The sequence below is a fragment of the Pygoscelis adeliae genome, unplaced genomic scaffold (assembly GCF_000699105.1).
Source record: "Pygoscelis adeliae isolate BGI_AS28 unplaced genomic scaffold, ASM69910v1 Scaffold251, whole genome shotgun sequence".
In the NCBI taxonomy this organism is placed as follows: domain Eukaryota; kingdom Metazoa; phylum Chordata; class Aves; order Sphenisciformes; family Spheniscidae; genus Pygoscelis; species Pygoscelis adeliae.
Genome location: NW_008824109.1, coordinates 866630 through 884636, shown reverse-complemented (window position 1 = coordinate 884636; position 18007 = coordinate 866630). Strand labels below are relative to the sequence as shown.

The window sequence follows — 18007 nt, the reverse complement described above, 5'->3', positions numbered from 1 at the left end:
ATGCTGGGTATGCCATTTCAGCCTCCAAGCCAGGCAGAAGGAAGGCAAGTAAAGAGGACCTCCCTGCCGCCTTCAGGTAGTGTCCCCAAAACCCTCCCCAAGCCCCTGTGCATGGGCAGCCACTGCGGCTCCTCCCTGCTCTCCAGCAAAGAGCAAAATGGACTAGCTGCAAGTCAGCTTTAGTTTTTTTCCCTGCTTCCACAGTCTGTCCTTTCCCAGTCCATTCTTCCAGCCTTCGCTGCCATGACCACGCATCCCTCTGTGCCTCCATGCCTCCTGTCCACCCACCACAAGCTGAATGTAGGGGTAGGCATCTTGGCCATGGAAACTTAACAGGAAAATTTGGCTATTTTGAGCCACGCTTTTAAAATTATTGCAGCTTTTTTTTTTCAACTCATGATGTTGACAGACTAATAATTGTGAAGACAAATGACAGCTCTACATGTCTTACAAGCCTTCCCCCCCCTTAAATTTCAGACAAATTTGTGTCTTGCTCCTACAGGAGCATGACACCATGATAAGACAAGAAAACCCCCCAAAATCTCGGATGTTTGGCTTTTCACAAATCAATATTTCCTCTGAAGCAACTGAAGGAGTCAGTAAGCCAAATTATGCTTTTATCATCACAATTTCCAAGTTATTCCTTTGCACTCTGTGAACGATGGTGCATTTACATTCCGACAGAGTCTGTTCTCCCTTCTGCCAGTGAAAGGCTCCACTGGCTACTGAGAACTTACTCCACAGTTATAATACTGGGAGAGAACTTTTGTTTCACTGAATTAAGTGGAATAACTTTCACTGACTTCCATAAGCTGGAAGTTCACCTTCTGAAACTGAAAACCATGTTTGGATCAGGATCTGAAAAGAGGAGCACAAGGAAAAAAAATCTATAAGCTTTATGACTGTGTAGGGTATTATCCCCTGGACACACAGTGAGTTTTGTTGTAATTGCAAAAGATCTTTTATATTACAAAACCAAATGTTAGGGATTCTAGTTTTTGGATAAGAGATGTATGTGTCGTATAGGATACCTAAAAGACCTAATTGGGTGAGTAGTACAGACTGAACACATTGTGGGTTTGCATTTATCTGAGAACATTTAGGGCCGTGACATATAGTCTACATGACAGACTTCCTCGATGTATAGAGAAAATATAGCCAATTTCTTTGTGTAGGCTGAATTATTTACCAGAGTGTTCCAAAGTGTATTGGTAATAAAACACTATGAAGTATAAGCAACTCCAGACAATCTTGGCTTATGTTAAAATCAGTTTTTTTTAAAGGTTGTTATTAAGAAAATAAATCCTGAGAATCTGGAAAGGCAGGAGTTTGTCAAATGAACATAAGCCTCTGAAGGATTGTGTTGACTCAATGGGTGGAAAGGTCAAATTCTCCAAACCACCATCCTAAGGGAGTTGGGAATCAGTCTCACTTCAAAATTAAATAGGCTATTTTGGCACAGGATGAAGGATGCAAAGGTAGTAAGGTGATTTTGTGAAACTTACCTGACTGGGAAAAATGGCTGCTTTTGACTAAAACCAAGTAAAATGTATGTAGAGTAAAACAATTTCACCAGATGGCCAAATGAGCCATCATTTGTCCAAGCATCAACTTTCTAGCCAAGCACTTTCTAGTAGTGCATTCAGTTTAGAAATACAATGTGCTCATTCCTGCCTCCTACTCCTCAAAAAGACTGGAACATAAGCTGCTCTTAGAGAAACATCCTCTGAAGATAAAGCTAACTTCTTCTTCCTATATCTTCCCTTGCTTTTTCTGCAGAATCATTGCTGAGAAAGAGGAAAACCACGTATTTTTGGCTTGATAAGGTCTTTTAGAAGTCAGTGGGGATCTTTCTCTGGCTATGGTTAGGCACAAAGTCACTTTTTCGCCTGGGCTAGTTTTAAGTTGAAACTGCCACCAACCTGGCCCTTCCTCTGAACAGGTTTAATAATTAAAATATCACGTATGGACAGGTAGGTGTCATCTTGCTTTTTCTGATGTTCCCAATGTTTTGTCTTTCATTGCAAATCCTTCATTGACCAATTTTCAGTTCAAAACTTGTTGCTTGGGATACTTTTTTACAGTATTGCTGACTTTTAGCCCACTGCACGGTATCTCTACAGTTACCTCAACATGGTGTCTCAACAGTTACACTAGAAGTCAGCTGTGGTTTTTTTTTTTCAAAATCTTTTAACCATAGAACATACACCAAATTAAATGTTTACAGTTAACTGGGCTAATTTCTGGGTAGACACTGGAGGTAGCTCTGTTATTAGGCTGGGGCTAAGGTAAGTGACAAGGGTGTAGGAGGGTGTAAGCCACTTGGCCATCTCCTGCTGTGCAATGCAGAGATTGCGTGCTGCAGTCCCTTTATTTTCCTCTGTAAACCCTTGCCTGGACCATTATTAGACATGACTACTAAGCTCCATGTGAAGATTTATGCAGCAGCAGCTTCACTTTGTGCCTCAGGTATGATCTCAAGTTAAGCAGAAATTTAAGTCTTTGCAGAGTTGCTTTTTTTAATGATATGATTCCATTTCCGTGTTTATTTGAACCACAAGTCCGATGAGTATGTTTAAGTGTTATACGAAGCCATGAACGAAGATCTACTTTTTCTCTAAAAAAGAAAGTAAAGCAGCAGAAACCGGCCATATATCTACTGTATAATGCACGGGACATTGCAGATGTTAAAGTAGCTCGTTGTTTCTGCATCTGGAACAAGTAGGTCACACATAGTTATTATACACACTGCTGAACATGAGGCAGCCAATACCCGTGTAATGTATGTGAGCTTTCAAACTACCTTTTAGTACTTTATAGTAGTGTAGCATCTTGTTTGCAGATGCTCTGGTTGAGAGCAACTGACTGAAGGGGGAAGGGACCCAAAGCTGACTGACCTAATTGCTGTGTGGATTGAGAAGCTGGCAAAATCATTAGTTTCTTTTATATGTTTTCTTTCTATACTATAATAAAGATAAATATTGATTGCTAGAGCAATATTGATTGTAGGGGTCACTGCTGATGGCAGCTGCATGATTTGCACAAATATCTCCCGTGTACAGCGCCGCTTATTTGCATGAGAATACAATTTCACCATCCTCATGTGTTGCAGACTGGTCACTTGCCTTATAGGAGCATTTACCCAAACTATATATATCAGTGATTAGCAGTAAAATACGAAACAAAGGACTGAAACAGTTCATCTTAATAAGTTTTGTGCGTGTGACTGTCTGCTGTGGGTAAGTGGAGTTTATTGTCCCAGCCATGCGGAAGGAAGCTCCGGACACGAGGGACCTGCTGTAATCATGCTGCAACATCACCAGCACCTCACCTGGGAACGCCACCCAGCTGCACAGCACGCCTGAGACCGATGCTCCCTCCTTCACCCACTGATCTAGACACTGAACATGCCAAGCCCCTTCATTCGGGCCTGGATGCCTTCCTCCAAGCTCCCAGCTTTGGGTCATCAGGGACACAGTGTCCCCACAGAATGGCTTCAGCATCTTCTCCTGAGCTGAACCCGCCCAGTGGGATCCTTGTCCACTTGCGAGAAATGGAAAAGGCCCCTCCAGCATGGGCCAGGCTCGTGAGGAGGGAGGAAAGTTGCCTACCACAAGCATGGTGCCTATGGCAGAGCACAAAACCCTACGGTCAGCCAAGGAAGAGTCCTTGGGGTGTGTGGAACCGAGTTGCGGGAAGCAGCAGGGGTATTTACGCCCCTTTTTATCACTCGTGCAACCCCCTGAGTGGCCCATTCAAGGTCTGGCACCTCCTGCCAGGGATACTGCTGCCTCTCTCCTCCACCTGCAACCTCCAGGAGGGAGGAGGGGGAAGGCAGAGGAGCAATCTGCAGAGATGACCTCCTTGGACACTGCCAGGTTGCAGGGAAAGCACACTCTCCCGAGCACATTATACATCCCTGCATGTCTGTCTTATAGCTAGCAAACTGCATCTTATTCTGGGCAATCCTGCACTTTCAGACTGCTGCTGGCTGACCTGCTGATATTGAAATTCAAAGGAAAAGCATGCATATTTAACCCCAATTCATCATTTTGATTTTGATTAACTCTACAAGTCAGAGGTTTGTAGGATTTAATCTTGTTTTAAGAAAATATTCCTGTCCTCTCTTCTCTGCATTTTCCAACAGGAAATTCAACAGAAGGGTTTTTCCTATTATTTATTTCCTTCCACTTACTTGGACACATCATGGACCTCTGAAATAGCTGCCCAGTATCTATCCAAACCATGGCTTGTCCAGTGTAGAGAGTGCTCTTATTTCCTCAGTGGCCCATAAGGAGGAGATTAATACTGGAATCCAGGTTTCTGACATGGTTATGTACCGACACTAAGCCACTTTAGCAGATGAGCAGGCACTCCATTTGGTGAGTACTATTTATGTACAGTGAGTGAGTATTTCATAGATGCTTTTTGGAAGATCTTAGAAATACACCACAGTTCACAATGTTACGCTTCATTCTTCATTTCCTTTTAAGTATATCTCTCGGGGTGTTATGTTGAGTAGCCTTGTCTTACAAAATCAATTATTCCTTAGCCAGCTCAGAAATAAAACCCAAAGTAAGCAACACCAAATGTCTGATTTACCAATAGATTGCAATCCAGTGCTAAAGAGCATAGCCACTGCCCTGCTTTAAATATTCATGAAGCCCACTGGTGCAAAATGCATTAAAGGTGGGAATAATGCCAGTAATACACGATCCTCTTAGTGACAAGAAGCTTTCGCATATTAAAGTAGCAAGATGTTAAAGACTTTCAACTGAACAGTCTTTGTTTTTAACCTAGAGAAAGAGATTCACTAATGGAATGCTAAATTGCATTCACTCTTGTGATATTAGACTGCAGAACAGGATAATAATACATGTGTGCTTTCCTATGCCACGGAAAACCTGTTATTACAGTGGGTTCTTTTCTGCCTTTTCTTTGTACTTTCCAGAAAATGTTCACACACACATCTTACCCGTTTGAGTAGCCTTCTACATGCCAACCCTCCTATCAGAATCCCAGGAGTCTAGCCATTAACAGATTGGTTTTACGCAAATAAAAAGATTTAAAAATAATGGTGACACAGTACAATAGCACAATTTAGCTGAGTGACAACTGGCAATGAATAACGGGGGAAAAAAAAAAAGAAAGAGTTAAACCAGAGACAAGGGACTGCAGAATAACAGACTGTGGCAATGCAGAATAATGTTAATTGTTGCTTTAAATCATCAGCAGCTCAACCACATCTGCTATCACACCTGTGCTCTCTTCTTTGATCTACTCTGGCACCCTAGAAATATTAGGCGAACAGCCAGCCTTGTATCTCCAGCTCTCTGCAGTCTGGCTCTGCTACCAGCTTGCATCCCTCTTACCTGGCATGGATCAGGCACTGACCCTGCACCCTCAAACTGTTTCTGACTGATAGGGGACACTGCTGGTGCTGGGCTTGTCACCCTGTAACAACAGGTCCTGAGGCCGCTGGGACCCACTGACCCCATTTGGATTTTACAAACCTCATCAGTTGGGTGAGATAGCCAAAGGAGCTCTGCTTACATCTGAAAGTTGATCCGCATAAAAATACCAATCAAATAATAAACTGAAAGTTCTTTTCCCACTTAATCTAAGGACATTTTCTGCACACCAGATCTTGGCAGGGGGAGTGGGGGAATATGTCTATCTGGTGCCAAACATGGAAATTCAATTAACATACATTGGAAAGAGGGATCTAGGTCCCCCATACATAGTCCGCTTTTATTCCAGAAATAAGAATAACAAAGAGCTAACACCCAGGAGGTTCATTTTTTAGAAAGACGTTTATCCAAGACTAATCAGGGGGCAGGGACAGGAAAACAGGGCTCTGTTACGGCATATGAAGTTGTTTACTTCAAAGCAGACCTTTAACAGGCTTTACATGGTCTTTGTACTTCTGGTTGGAAATCCACTTTCCTGCCTTTTAGCAGTTTGTCTGCTAGCATCTTCCCAGTAAATGCCCTTCTCTGCTTCCCGCCCCAAGAAGTGTTTTCCCCTGCAGAAAGACCGGCTGTCAATAAAGATTGAGAACTTCAGCTCCTGCAGTCATTACACTGCTCCATACAAGCCAAGTTGTTTCAAAGAGGACGAATTAGATAGTACAAAAGCTGCAGTGGGAACATTACTGGGGTAAGTTGGATCAGGCTATTTTATCGAGCTATTTCTGGAAAAAAATAAACACTGCTACTCAGTGCTTATGATTAATAATGTTATCTTGTAGCTAATTTTATTCCTTGCCCCTCTCTTCTCCTGCCTTCCAATTTGGAAGTGCACTTAATTATGAAAACATGAGCACTAGACTGTGAATTTTGATATATTAATTTTACCATGGTTTTGTTTCTACACCACACCTCCAAAACTGTCAAGGACAACCGGTCAAGGAGACAATGAAAATCCTGACACCTGGGGTAATTTCCTTACGCAAAGTCAAAATTAAGCAATTCCTTTCACAAAAATGTCATTACATTATTGCAAATCTATAACCATGATGCATCTTGCTCCTGTTTTTCAACACCACAATTTCTTTTGATGACTGGAGCCAGAGCAAGGCTTCTGTGGTTTGTTTACTTGGTGTTTTTTAAAGACTAGAACCAGAGGTTATTAAAAGCCTGGCAAGACAAAACCAAAACGAGCACAAATGGATGACCATATTCCTAAGCTTCTTCACCGAATAGCAGAAATGTTCATAATTTCATGCCTGACCAACAGTGCATGGATGCCTTGCCTGGATGAGGTCAGCTGCCCAACACTGGGCTCAATTATCACGTTCACCATTCATTCACTCATTCATCCATTGACTCCTCTCTCTGCTCCATTCCTACCATCCAAGTTAGAGTTCGGGCAATATTGCTTTATTGACATCTCACTGCCCAGTCTCTGTATCCATCCCTTAGCTACCACCGGCCCACAGCATCCAGACAACAGCTCTAACATTTGCATGATTTTGTTGTCTCTCTAAATTTGTATTAATTACTTAGTTAGAAATATGAGGCTCGGCATGAAGGCAGTGTTAGAAGTACAGCTCTGTGAATAGCGGCTTTTTTGATCTATTGCCTGTTCCAAAACCACAATGAAATGATTAGTTTAAAGTTGACTTAATATACGCTTGCATAGTTTCTCAGCAAAATTAAAAATTAAAAAAAATATTCTGAGTAGATAGAATTATTTCTCTTCAGCTTATGTGGTTAAGGTTTAAAATAATAAAAAAAATTGAATACTTTTGAAACCTCTTTTAAAAAATAAAAAAGAAAACAATTTCCATTGAGAAAAATGTCTAAATGTACACCCTAATTATTTCAAACATTTGAGGGTTAGGTCCTCAACTCCAGCAACTAGGAAAAATCGAGACAGATTTCCCAGCATTTCTAATGCCACACATGAATTAACTTGATGATAATACTAATGATACTTTTCAACTGGAAAAGCTTTAGGTCAATTATTTTTTCCCAATTCTATTTTTACCAAAGTATAAAGCTGTAAAACCCCAGATGGACTAACATAAGTTATAACAGCAACAAAATGGATAACTGTGTTTCTAGACGTTGTCTAAATTGTGCATGTTCCAAAATTATAAACCAGACTGTTTTATACATTTTTTTCAGAGTAATAACCACCTTAATCACTGTGTGATGAATCTCTGAGTGCACAAAATTGAGTATCTAATATTTTTAATGCTTTCTAAACCACAGTACCTTTAAATAATAAAACATTCATTAAAATAGAAGAGTAGACCAAATTACTGTACCAAACATCCTCTGCATCTTCGTCACACTCTGCCCCAAACTGGCAAATGTCACAGGTCGATGTCTCTTTTTGATTGGTTTCACCTGAGCCTTCATTGACTGTTTGATGGAAAGCAGAAGAATATACATTAGTAAAGACAGCACTGTAGCAAAGCACTTCTCTCTCTCTAGAAAAGTCTATTCACGGCATCAGCTTAATGCGCTGCTCACAGAGCCGATGCCTGGCCATCAGACAGGGTTTTTGAATGGGGCCAACACAGAGATTTCCACGGTGGTCTGTGATAAATTCCCTGGATTATGGTGTTAAAAGGAAAACTGGAGAAAGACCCTTCCTCTTCCTTTTCCACTTAAACAATGATCCCTTCAAGCTGCAGCTCGGGCAGGTTGTGTCACCACCGAGCCTCACCGCTTTGTTCCCGGGGAAAATAATGGAGGTGTATTGATAGCATCACATGCTGCCTTCTGTCCTTTACAGGTGAAGGCCTTGAGGCAGACCCAAGGGGATGTTTTCCTCGAAAATGTTTTGAAATTACCTGCCGTGTGGTGCAATCTAGACCATTCCAAAGGCAAAACATTCTTCTCTTCAGAAGTACAGCTATGAGCCCCAAGGACTTGTTATCTCTGGCAGGAAAGATTTAGTGCTGTCCAGAGGAGGGGACGGTCTCCAGCATAGGTTAAATTTGAAACCCAGGAAAGTCAACACCCTTGTCTGCAATTGTGTAAGGTTTGTAACTGGCCCTTAAGTCAAAAACGTGAAGGGACTGAGAGGAAAATAAAAATAAGGGTATAAGAGGACTGCAAAAAAATGTTGACGGTTGAATACTGAAAGAGAGAGAGAGACCACTAAGGTAGGCACCAAGCAGAGGGTTTGTTAAAAGATCCAAAAGAAACATCATCTACATTTATATTGAAGTACATAAGCACCTTGCGATATCTTTCAATAGGTGCTGCTTTCTAGCAAGACACAGTACCTAGTGATATCCTTCTGCCGGTTACAGAATAATTAAACCAACCCAGTATCAATCAGCTTTAACTGATGTTATCTGCATAAACAGCCTCTGCAGTGTCATCCTTTCATTTGGAGTCAGCACTGTGGTGCAGGCTTACTGCACATTTGGGTGCAACCTACCAAGGCTGGTGGACACGCGTGTCAGTAGCCCCACTGATACTGATGGGAGAAATCACCTGCCTGACGTCGTGCATCCACTGCACGAGACCCTGTTAACCTGGGTGTTACTGGAGGCTCTTGGGTTGGAGTGCTCTGACTTTGAATATGCTGCTTTTGTCATTTATTCAAGAAAGAAGAGTCCCAAGCTTTCACAAAGCTGTTGGAGGAGAAAGGGCTTTTGCCCCTAAAAGAGAAATTGTGACCCCAATGCCTGCTTTCTTATCCTGCACAAGTTATTTAACTTCTGTCCTGTTTCCCATTGTGTAAAATGGGAAGAATACCATTTTCTATCAAAAGACGTTTATTAAAGATCATGAGATGCTTAGATACTACAGTGATATAGACCACAGAAATACCTAAGATAGATGGTTTGTCTCAGAAGCTTTTTCCTGAGACTTAATGTAGTCGAAGTAAATGTTGGTATGTTTAAGTATGAGCTATGCCGCAGCAATTTATCAGTCTTGCTTGAATTTAGACTATATTTAAATGAAAAAAAATTACCTATGATGAGCATTCTGATGATCCTAAAAGGAAAAAAAAAGGCGTTTGCCCTATTTGTAGAACTTTGCTCACCTTTATAGCCACAAAGTTCATGTACAAAAAACCAAAGGGGAAACTCAGAAAACAGTCTGGATTTTTGATCTACTGCATTGTCAGGTTTTGTAGGGAGGGTCTGAGCTGTGGTTTTTCTGTTTCCTTAAATGACTGAGGAACTCTTTAGGCTCATATTTTGCAAGAGCCAACATACTAAGGTGGACAGGGTGTCCAAGGGCTGTGTCCTCACACCATTAGCATCTCCACGTGCCACGTGTGTGATCCTGACCCAACAGCACTGGGAGGTTCATGCTGCTGTACAGCTCCTCCCCACTTCTCTGCAGCTGCATCCAGGCCTGGGTTTTTCACTGAGTTTCATTTATATTTTAAATTTAGAAATCTTTTTTTCTGAGGAGATAACTTTGACAGCCAATCTTGGCAGGGAATTTCCAGTGGTTAAGATATTAGACAGGACACATGATCTAGATTTATCAAGTCATGCTGCTTTGCTGTGCCACAGTTTCACCATCTGTGAAAGGGGAGCAGAATATTTGGCAGATACTTTGGGAGCTGTAACAAATGACTGTATGCAAAGTACAATGGGACCTATGGGCAGAAGACTTCTTATGACAGCGAAGCTCTCTTCACCTACCAGGAATATAACAATTGCTCCAGTTCAGGAGGGTGAAACCATATTTTATATATTGTATTTTTTATTTTATTTTGTTATTCTGCAAATCACCTTCCTTATATTTCCCTTGAATTAAAAACATATGCCCTATTTTTTTTTTCCTCCTTGTAATGTTTCTATTTGTAACTGTCCAGCAGGTGTGGTTTGACCAGAGACTTCACACAGTTCTACATCACAAGCTGAATAAAACAACTAAAGTCATTAAAGGCACTGGAAAGATTGAGCATTCTGAAGAGAATGAACTGATTTAGAGAGGAACATCCACATTAAGGCACAGTGCAGTTCTTAATTTCTACTAGAAAATAACAGGTCACTCCTTCATATTTTTCTGAAGAAGCTCTGTATCCAGCTTTCCATAATGAATGTGCACATTGTCATTAAATGTCCAAGCATGCAGCGGTCTTGATTAAAAAAGACAGCTGTTTATCTCTCTCTCTCTCCCCTTCTCTTTTCAGTAACCACAGATAATATTATTATTTACATTTCCTTAAGGTGTGTTTTCTCTCCCTACACAAACATACACACTGGCATGTGCACCCACACCCAGGACTGACACACACAGGGGCTTGTTTTCTCCATGCTGTGCAGATAAGTTCTTTGATAAATCTGGACATCTTAGAAAGAGTTATTTTCCCAATATTTCCTGCTGCTTTTTAGCTTGAGGACTAGTGGATGCTCATTTTCTAAGGTGACTCTTTTTCTTTTTTTTTCCTTGCTGCACTTGCTGATTTGCACTTGCTTTCATATCTCAACTGAAAAAAAAAAGTTAGCAAAAATAATCCAGTTTCTGGATTCCTCTTCTAAAAATAAAAGGAGTATGATTCTCTTTTTCTCATGCATGTTATGTAGTTCTCATGTTAGCAACTGTTGAGGTTTAACACCAAGGCCCTGTAGGAACATAGTAGGGCTCCAGGGAGGCTAATCGCTGAAGCCCACCACTTACTACTCACACAACTGAGAAATGTTAAGCTGCAAGTTCCTATTTGTATTAGCAAGATTAGCAACTTCCAGAGTTCAAGGAAATGTGCTAACATGGGTTAGAAGGTCACTAATATTATCTGAAAGTCACTTCAGAGACTCAGTCTCCTAAGCAATATCAATTCTTTAGCTACACACACTTTATAGAGTCAATGGACGGTGGTAACCACAACAGCTCCTGTTTTAATAATTTGGTCCTTTTCTGGCGTTCTCACTGCACTCAGCTCAGATAGCTGTGATTTCAAGAATATCTGTATTGCTTGCAGGTCCTACAAGAAAGAAACCATTTTGGAGACATTTTACTTTCCACAGCTGAAAAAACAGACTGAAAGTATCATCCGAAGATTGGTCTGACTCTGTGCTTATCTCCTGTAATATCAAGAGAAAACTAAAAGCCCCAAACTGTCCCCCTGCCGTAGACACCTCTACTCTCTCTTTACACTTCAATCTCTTTAAGTCGAGTCTTCTGTAGGTGCTACAACCCCAACAAATCATGCTATGACCTTATCCACACACCTTCCCAGACTCATGCTCTACTAAGAGTTGATGAGTGGTGGTTTAACTCTTTTAGCAAATGGACACCAAAATCTCTGTGCTCGAGCTTCTGGATAACTTGCTCAGTGTCTTCCAAAGATGCTCGACAAGTGTCAAAGGCAGTATAGAAATAAACTCTTTGCAAATTTCCAGAAAAGCAGCTCCAATGGGATGGTTAAGAATATGCACAGCAGCTCACAGTCTTGATCTGATATACAAAGTGTCATCTATTTCCTAAGTGACACAGGGGACATGCACATAACCTGCCTGACGGACCATACTGCGAGGAGTAAATGGAAGTGGAAAGAGGAGCTGGTGAGCCATAAGGGAGAGAGAGAATTAGATAGCAACACTGGCTAAACACAAATCTCTCTTTGCTAACATGCCTCTGAAGGCAACAGGGCAAACTCAGGAGAGTCTCTGTTCAGTTTTCATGTGGCTTTGTAGGACTACTAACACTATTATAATAATTCTTATCCAATATATTTTAACTATACTGGAGAACACAACAAAGAAACAGCATAAAACATCATTACCACACACTTGAATAGACAGAAATACGGCTATAATGATTTGTTATGATTGTTTTTTGTATTATGCAGTCTTCCTTTGATTGATGTGATCAGATGCATGCTAACCACAATCCCTGATTCTGACTTGACTCCTCATGGTGGGACATCCTTGCTATTGCTGAAAGAAGAACATCAAACAAAGCTTGCTCTAGCTCATCCTAACAGGATATCCACTTGGTTTTAGCTATAAAATATAGGTAATAAGAAAAATCACGTGGAGATGAGGGTTGATGGCCATTTTTGTATTTTGGAATGAAAGACAATGTGCAAATTAAAATGCGGAGGAGGAGAAGAATGCTCTTCAGAGCAGCTGAGGTTATCTTGCCACATGCTTCAGTCCTAACAGGACTGCTCTGGGCAGGTGACAAGGCGAGTGGATGAAGCGAGAAAGCTCTGAGAAACCAGGGCAGAGAAGCCAGCAGAATTTACTAAATGTGTTAGAACAAACACTATCTGCACCTCAACTAAATGGCTAAAAACACCTCACAAACTCGACCAATAAAAGCCCAGATGCTGCAAGCGACTTCACTCTAATCAATAAGTCTTTTTTTCCTGAAAGCATTAGCTCAGTCAAAACCTGCAAAGTGAGAAAAATGAAGGGTGCGAAGCAGGGGGTTGACTCACGAATGACTCTGCTCTTGAAGTCTGGCAGAGGCTCAGAACAGCATTACGGTCAAAATGAAAAGAAAATGGCCTACCGTATGGGTAATAAATCCAAACTCTGACATGCCTTGTTCTGCTTTACTCCTGCCGTCTGGCTCTATCTCAATAAATACAAATTTGTGCTCTCCCACACACACAAACACGCTGGGGAAATTACTTACCGCATGAGAAAACAGTGTCTCTACCCAGCTCAGGACCCAACTCAGAACTTCTTAAGGAGACCTGAAATATTCTCCTTCACGCCAATGGGCCTTTGATCAGTCTCTCCATACCACCAAGGGTCAGTCCTTGAAACCATCTCTCTGCTATCAATAGGCAGGTTATTTAAACAGCACCAGGGTTGTGCCATACCTGAGCTGGCTGCCCAGGAAACCAGACTGCCTTTCCCAGCGTTTATATGGCTTCAGGTCCCATCTTGGGTACCTCCATGTTGCCATTCTCAGCCAGCTCAGATTGCTGATAAAATGTGCTCTTACCTTCTCGCTAAAGACCATGTAGATACAGCCTAGCACTGCTTTGATGCCTGTCAGACTCAGTTTGCAGTGTTTTCCAGCTCTCATATTTCTCCTGTAACTGTGACTCTCAGGTTATATTTTTTCTTAAAATCACAGCCGGTGGATTATCTCAAAGTATAAGGATCTCAGTCTCTATGTATATTTGTTTTGAAAGGTACGTCTAAGCTTTAGGGCTGTGGAGAAAAAGCTTGTGAGTATAATAAATACCAGAAACTATCAAGTTTATGATTTTTAAAAACTAATTATTTTTGTAGGGCTGATTCATGATTTTTCAGTCCTGTGCAACACTGAGTTTATGTTGGACAGGAAAGAAGCACTTCTGAAACAGCTTACTCTTGTGCAAGACCCTGTGCTGAGGTCACCCACACCTTGTGCTGAAGGCTCCGATTCTGCCCTGGGTACAGTCTAATTAGTGCAAGAAAACAGTGTCTGGGAAGTGCCCTGAGTTCAGTAAATAAATAGTATAAAAACTGTTTCACATTATTACTAAGCGCTGCTGCTCTCTCTAGTTCTGTCTTTATTTTTTACGTCCTGTCTTGCTTCCTGTCATGCCTTACTTCCCATTCTCTTTTGGCTTCTTTCCTTTCCCCACTGCCCCAAATTTTTCAGTTGCCGTTACCCTAACACAGGGCCCAGCACGGAGCAGCTCTGGCAGCCCTGCAGACAAGGTGCTACTGCTGTGAGGAGAGGCATGGGCCCATGCAAAGCCGCGTGCCTCTCACTTCGCACAGCAAATGTCTTACAAACCTTAGAAGCCTTCTCCAGCTGTCATCCAGTCCGGGGGCTTGGAGGCCTCCCCTGGTGAGATGGGTAGCCTTCACACCCTCTGAACCTCATTTATCATGGCTGAAAGTGGATGGGATGGGAATGGTTTCACAGGAACAGCATTGGTCCTCTGCATCTATCTGATTGCAGTTCCCTTCTTTCAGCGGGCGCAACTGCAGGTTTCCAAGAGCATCTGGGTCTGAAGTCAGGACATGACCCCCTACAGACCTCTGTAGGGACTTGCCTGTATTTGTACAACTGTGGCCAGGAGGGAATGGATTCAATTCTTACTCAAAGTTTATTTATTCTAAATAAAACACCATTTGCTTGTTTCTGTCTCATGCATATCCCTCCTGCTCCCACAGTGCATTTGATAAAAATTAAACATGATTAGTCGAGGCCAGTTTCTCCTAGCAAATATCTCTAATGGCATTTCAAAAGGAATGGCTCATTGAATAAAACCCTATTGTAAGCTTTCTGAATGCTGACATGAAACAGCTGTGATTATTGCACCCTTGTGCGGTCCCCCTACAAAATTTGATGTTTGCCTGGTGTATGTGGGATGCCAACATTGCAGATTTATGAAGGTGTACAATGACCAGCATTGACAGTATTTGCCAGCTTGAGGAAGAGGAGGCTCATTTAAATTTTGCCAAGAGCTTCCCCTCATAAACAGCTTTGAGTAAAAAGCCAAATAGCACGTGGGGACTACTCATCTCTGCCTTGCATTAATTTAATTTTAAAGAGAGATCACTTCCTTGCAGAAGAATTTTCAAGGAATAGACACAGCTTGTTGTAAAAACATGCCTGCGATGCTGCCAAAGCTTTTGTGGCATCAGTCCCTGATCTCATGTATTTCTGTATGTCCAACAGCGTGAACAAAACAACAAAATGGACATGCCCACAGCTGGATGGATGCAGTGCGACAGGTCACCAATCAAGGCCATTATTAAAGAGCCTGGAAGGAGATTACTGTAGTCCTAATTGCAAGGACCAGAAGATTTTTCAGGATCAAGGAGAAATAGAAAAAGATGATGTCTGATTCCTCCCTCAGGTTGACTTGCCTGGCCACACAGATCATTAAACCTCAGCGCTGTGTCAAGGGAGATGGGAAGCTGCAGTCCAGGACAGTGCCCAATATCATAACGCTTTTCTTATTTGTCAGAAAAACTGCCATCAAAGGTTACTCAGGGGGACAGTCAAGTGTGAGCCGCTTGTGGCCGGCTAGCCCTATGTGCCAGAAGGGAGGGGAGCAGGCCAGGCTTGAAACCCTCTTCATCCCTTCTGTGGACTGCCAAACACCCTCTCCCTGTGGACCTGCAAAGAGCCCCGGCATCTTCGGGCTCTGCTGAAAAGCAGGGACTGGTTCTGGCCCCTCCTCTTCCTCTTGTATGTCTGGGCAGAAGCTGCATCCCATCCTGCCTGAAACAGGAGCTTACCGCTGGATACCTTATACCTGATGCACTAAACACATGACGCAAAGATAATTTGATGGATGGAATATATGGATTATATACATGCTGTAACATCGCACTCACAGCAAATTTTATCGAGCAAATACTGCATTAGATATAGGTTCAGTTGGAGGAATATGGGTCAGCAGTGCCTTCCTCTGCAGGGGAAGATGCTACAGTTGGATGTAAACCACAGAAATTACCTGTCTGTGCTTTCCCTGACCTCTGTCAAGAATTTGCATCCCACCAGAGGTGCTAAACACTGCTCATTCTAGGCAGAGAGGAACCTGGATCACTGAATTCAGAGAAATTCAGTGAAAAAAGTAAGGAAGGATCCAACCCATGGTTTCACAAAGCCTACAATAAGGAAGTCCCAAATGGGTGATATGACTTTCCAGGGCTTTCCACACTGAAAGGGTGCTTTTGCCAGCTTCCTACCTGGTGGAAAGATTAACAGAAGACTTGAATGTGAACCCTTACAGCTATTCATCTTTCAAGAAACAGAATGAAAGGAACAAAGATAAAACCTAAAAGAGCTGTCTAGCATCCACTTGGTGACTACTTCAGTTTTAAGGTCTTTGTCACTTTGCTATTGATTTAAGTCTGTGTATCCTTTTGAATATTAGTATGGCTAGCAAGATAGCAACATCATACATAAAAATGTTCTTTATTCCAGAACAGATGAAACTCCCAGTGGTAAAAGAATATTTAGGTATCTCTGAAGATTTCTTATCGCTGTGCAACATAACTCTCTAATGGTTCAGTGCCTTGGAGGGTCATCTGAGATCACTTATCACATAAATCAAACAGGTGGCAGGCTATAAGAGTGGAAGCCTATAGCAATTTCATGTCTTTGCTCGCAGACATCAAATCTATCTTTTAGGCAGACTATAGAGGAGATAATATGCCACTCCATTTAAGCCACTGAAGAAACCAAAATCTGGGTATTAACCAATTTTAGGAAGCTGCTCCTAGTCTTCACTGCACCACAATTATTTTGGGAAATGACTGGTTTTGAATCCTAAAATGCGGACCGCAGACACTGGTCCTGGCTCTAATTTACACTAAAGCTTCTGTAAATCACTCTGGCAATGGAAGGGAGTGTCAGAGCGAGTGAAAGTCCAATTTACTTTATGTCCCATTTACATAATCAGGGTGGTGTAAAGTGGCTCTACAGTAAAAATTACTTGGGTCTACCTTTCATTGAATTCAGCAAGAGGAGCGCAGTTTTCTTCTCCCACTCCGCTTTTCTTCCATGTTATACTCCTTTCTGTTTATTCTGTGTGATAATTCAGGTTACACACACCTGAGGTGCAGAGCAGGTGCAGCCCCAGAGCTCAGAAGTCGAGAAGACACGTGCCAAGCTCATGCTCTGCAATGGGGTCTCAGAAGGAGGCAGCTCCATCAGGTGCCAAAACTGGCAATCAAAAACCACGTTCAGCCAGGTTGTACCCTCATGGTTGGGAGCCGTGATAGATGGCTCCTTATCTGCCTCTTCCTCCACCAGCTCAGTGGTCAACCTGTATGCAAAGGACGATCCCCAATGCCCCTTCACAGCTCCTGCCCCAGAAGAATTTAATACTTCTGCAGTAGCACTCCCTGATCTGCAATTGTCACCGCTGAGCTGATCCTCTAAACTTGCACAACCAGGGCTCATCCCTGTGTTTACTTCTTTCTCTATAAGTGAGAATTTCTATTTAAAGAAAAAAGAAAATCCGGCTCAGAGCTAGTTGTAAAAATATCCCTCCTGACACGTGTAAAGGTATTTCTGCCTTCCCAAGCCTGTAGCTAGGCAGTCCTTGGGCCTCTGCTGTAGCTCAGGGTACACAGGAGTGCAGACACCTAAGGAACTTGCTAGAAGCTAAGATGAGGGCAACTGCAGTTTCTAAGTCCTGCAGGAGGAGATACAATATTTACGCAACATAGGTCCTATCTTTTATATAACCCTATTCTTCAACAAACACAAAAACATACCGCATCAGTTAATTGCATGAAAATGTCCAGCAGTAAGATGACCTTTCAGGACAAATGGGAAAAAATCAGTTGAACCGTGTTTTTCCTTTTTATTTCCATTATTATTGGGAAGTTGAGGCACTGCGTGAGTAGCACCATTACTGGCTTATTGTACTCCTTGGTTTACGGTTTATGCAGTAGAATAGTCGTGTCCACAGTACAAAACCCGTGACAAATACTGGCAGCACTGCTGATAGCCTTAGCAGAAAGGCAAGGGAGTTCATGAGCAGCATAGCCACTCCTGGAAGGGTGGCAAAGATTTAGGAGGAGCCTCCATGGGCCAGGTCTGTGGATAAACGGGATCTATTTTTGTGCTGTCACCCAGAATTTATGTGACCATGTAGGGAA

At 42.1% G+C, this 18007-nt stretch overlaps 1 protein-coding gene across 1 annotated transcript in view; it reads right to left on the bottom strand.

Moving 5' to 3' along the window:
- The window catches only part of TMEFF2 (transmembrane protein with EGF-like and two follistatin-like domains 2), a 139033-nt gene that overhangs the window by 48588 nt on the left and 72438 nt on the right, over positions 1 to 18007 (bottom strand). The window contains exon 5 of the mRNA XM_009334209.1: positions 7775 to 7871. Coding sequence (XP_009332484.1) covers positions 7775 to 7871 — 97 coding nt within the window. The remainder of the gene's footprint in view (positions 1 to 7774; positions 7872 to 18007) is intronic.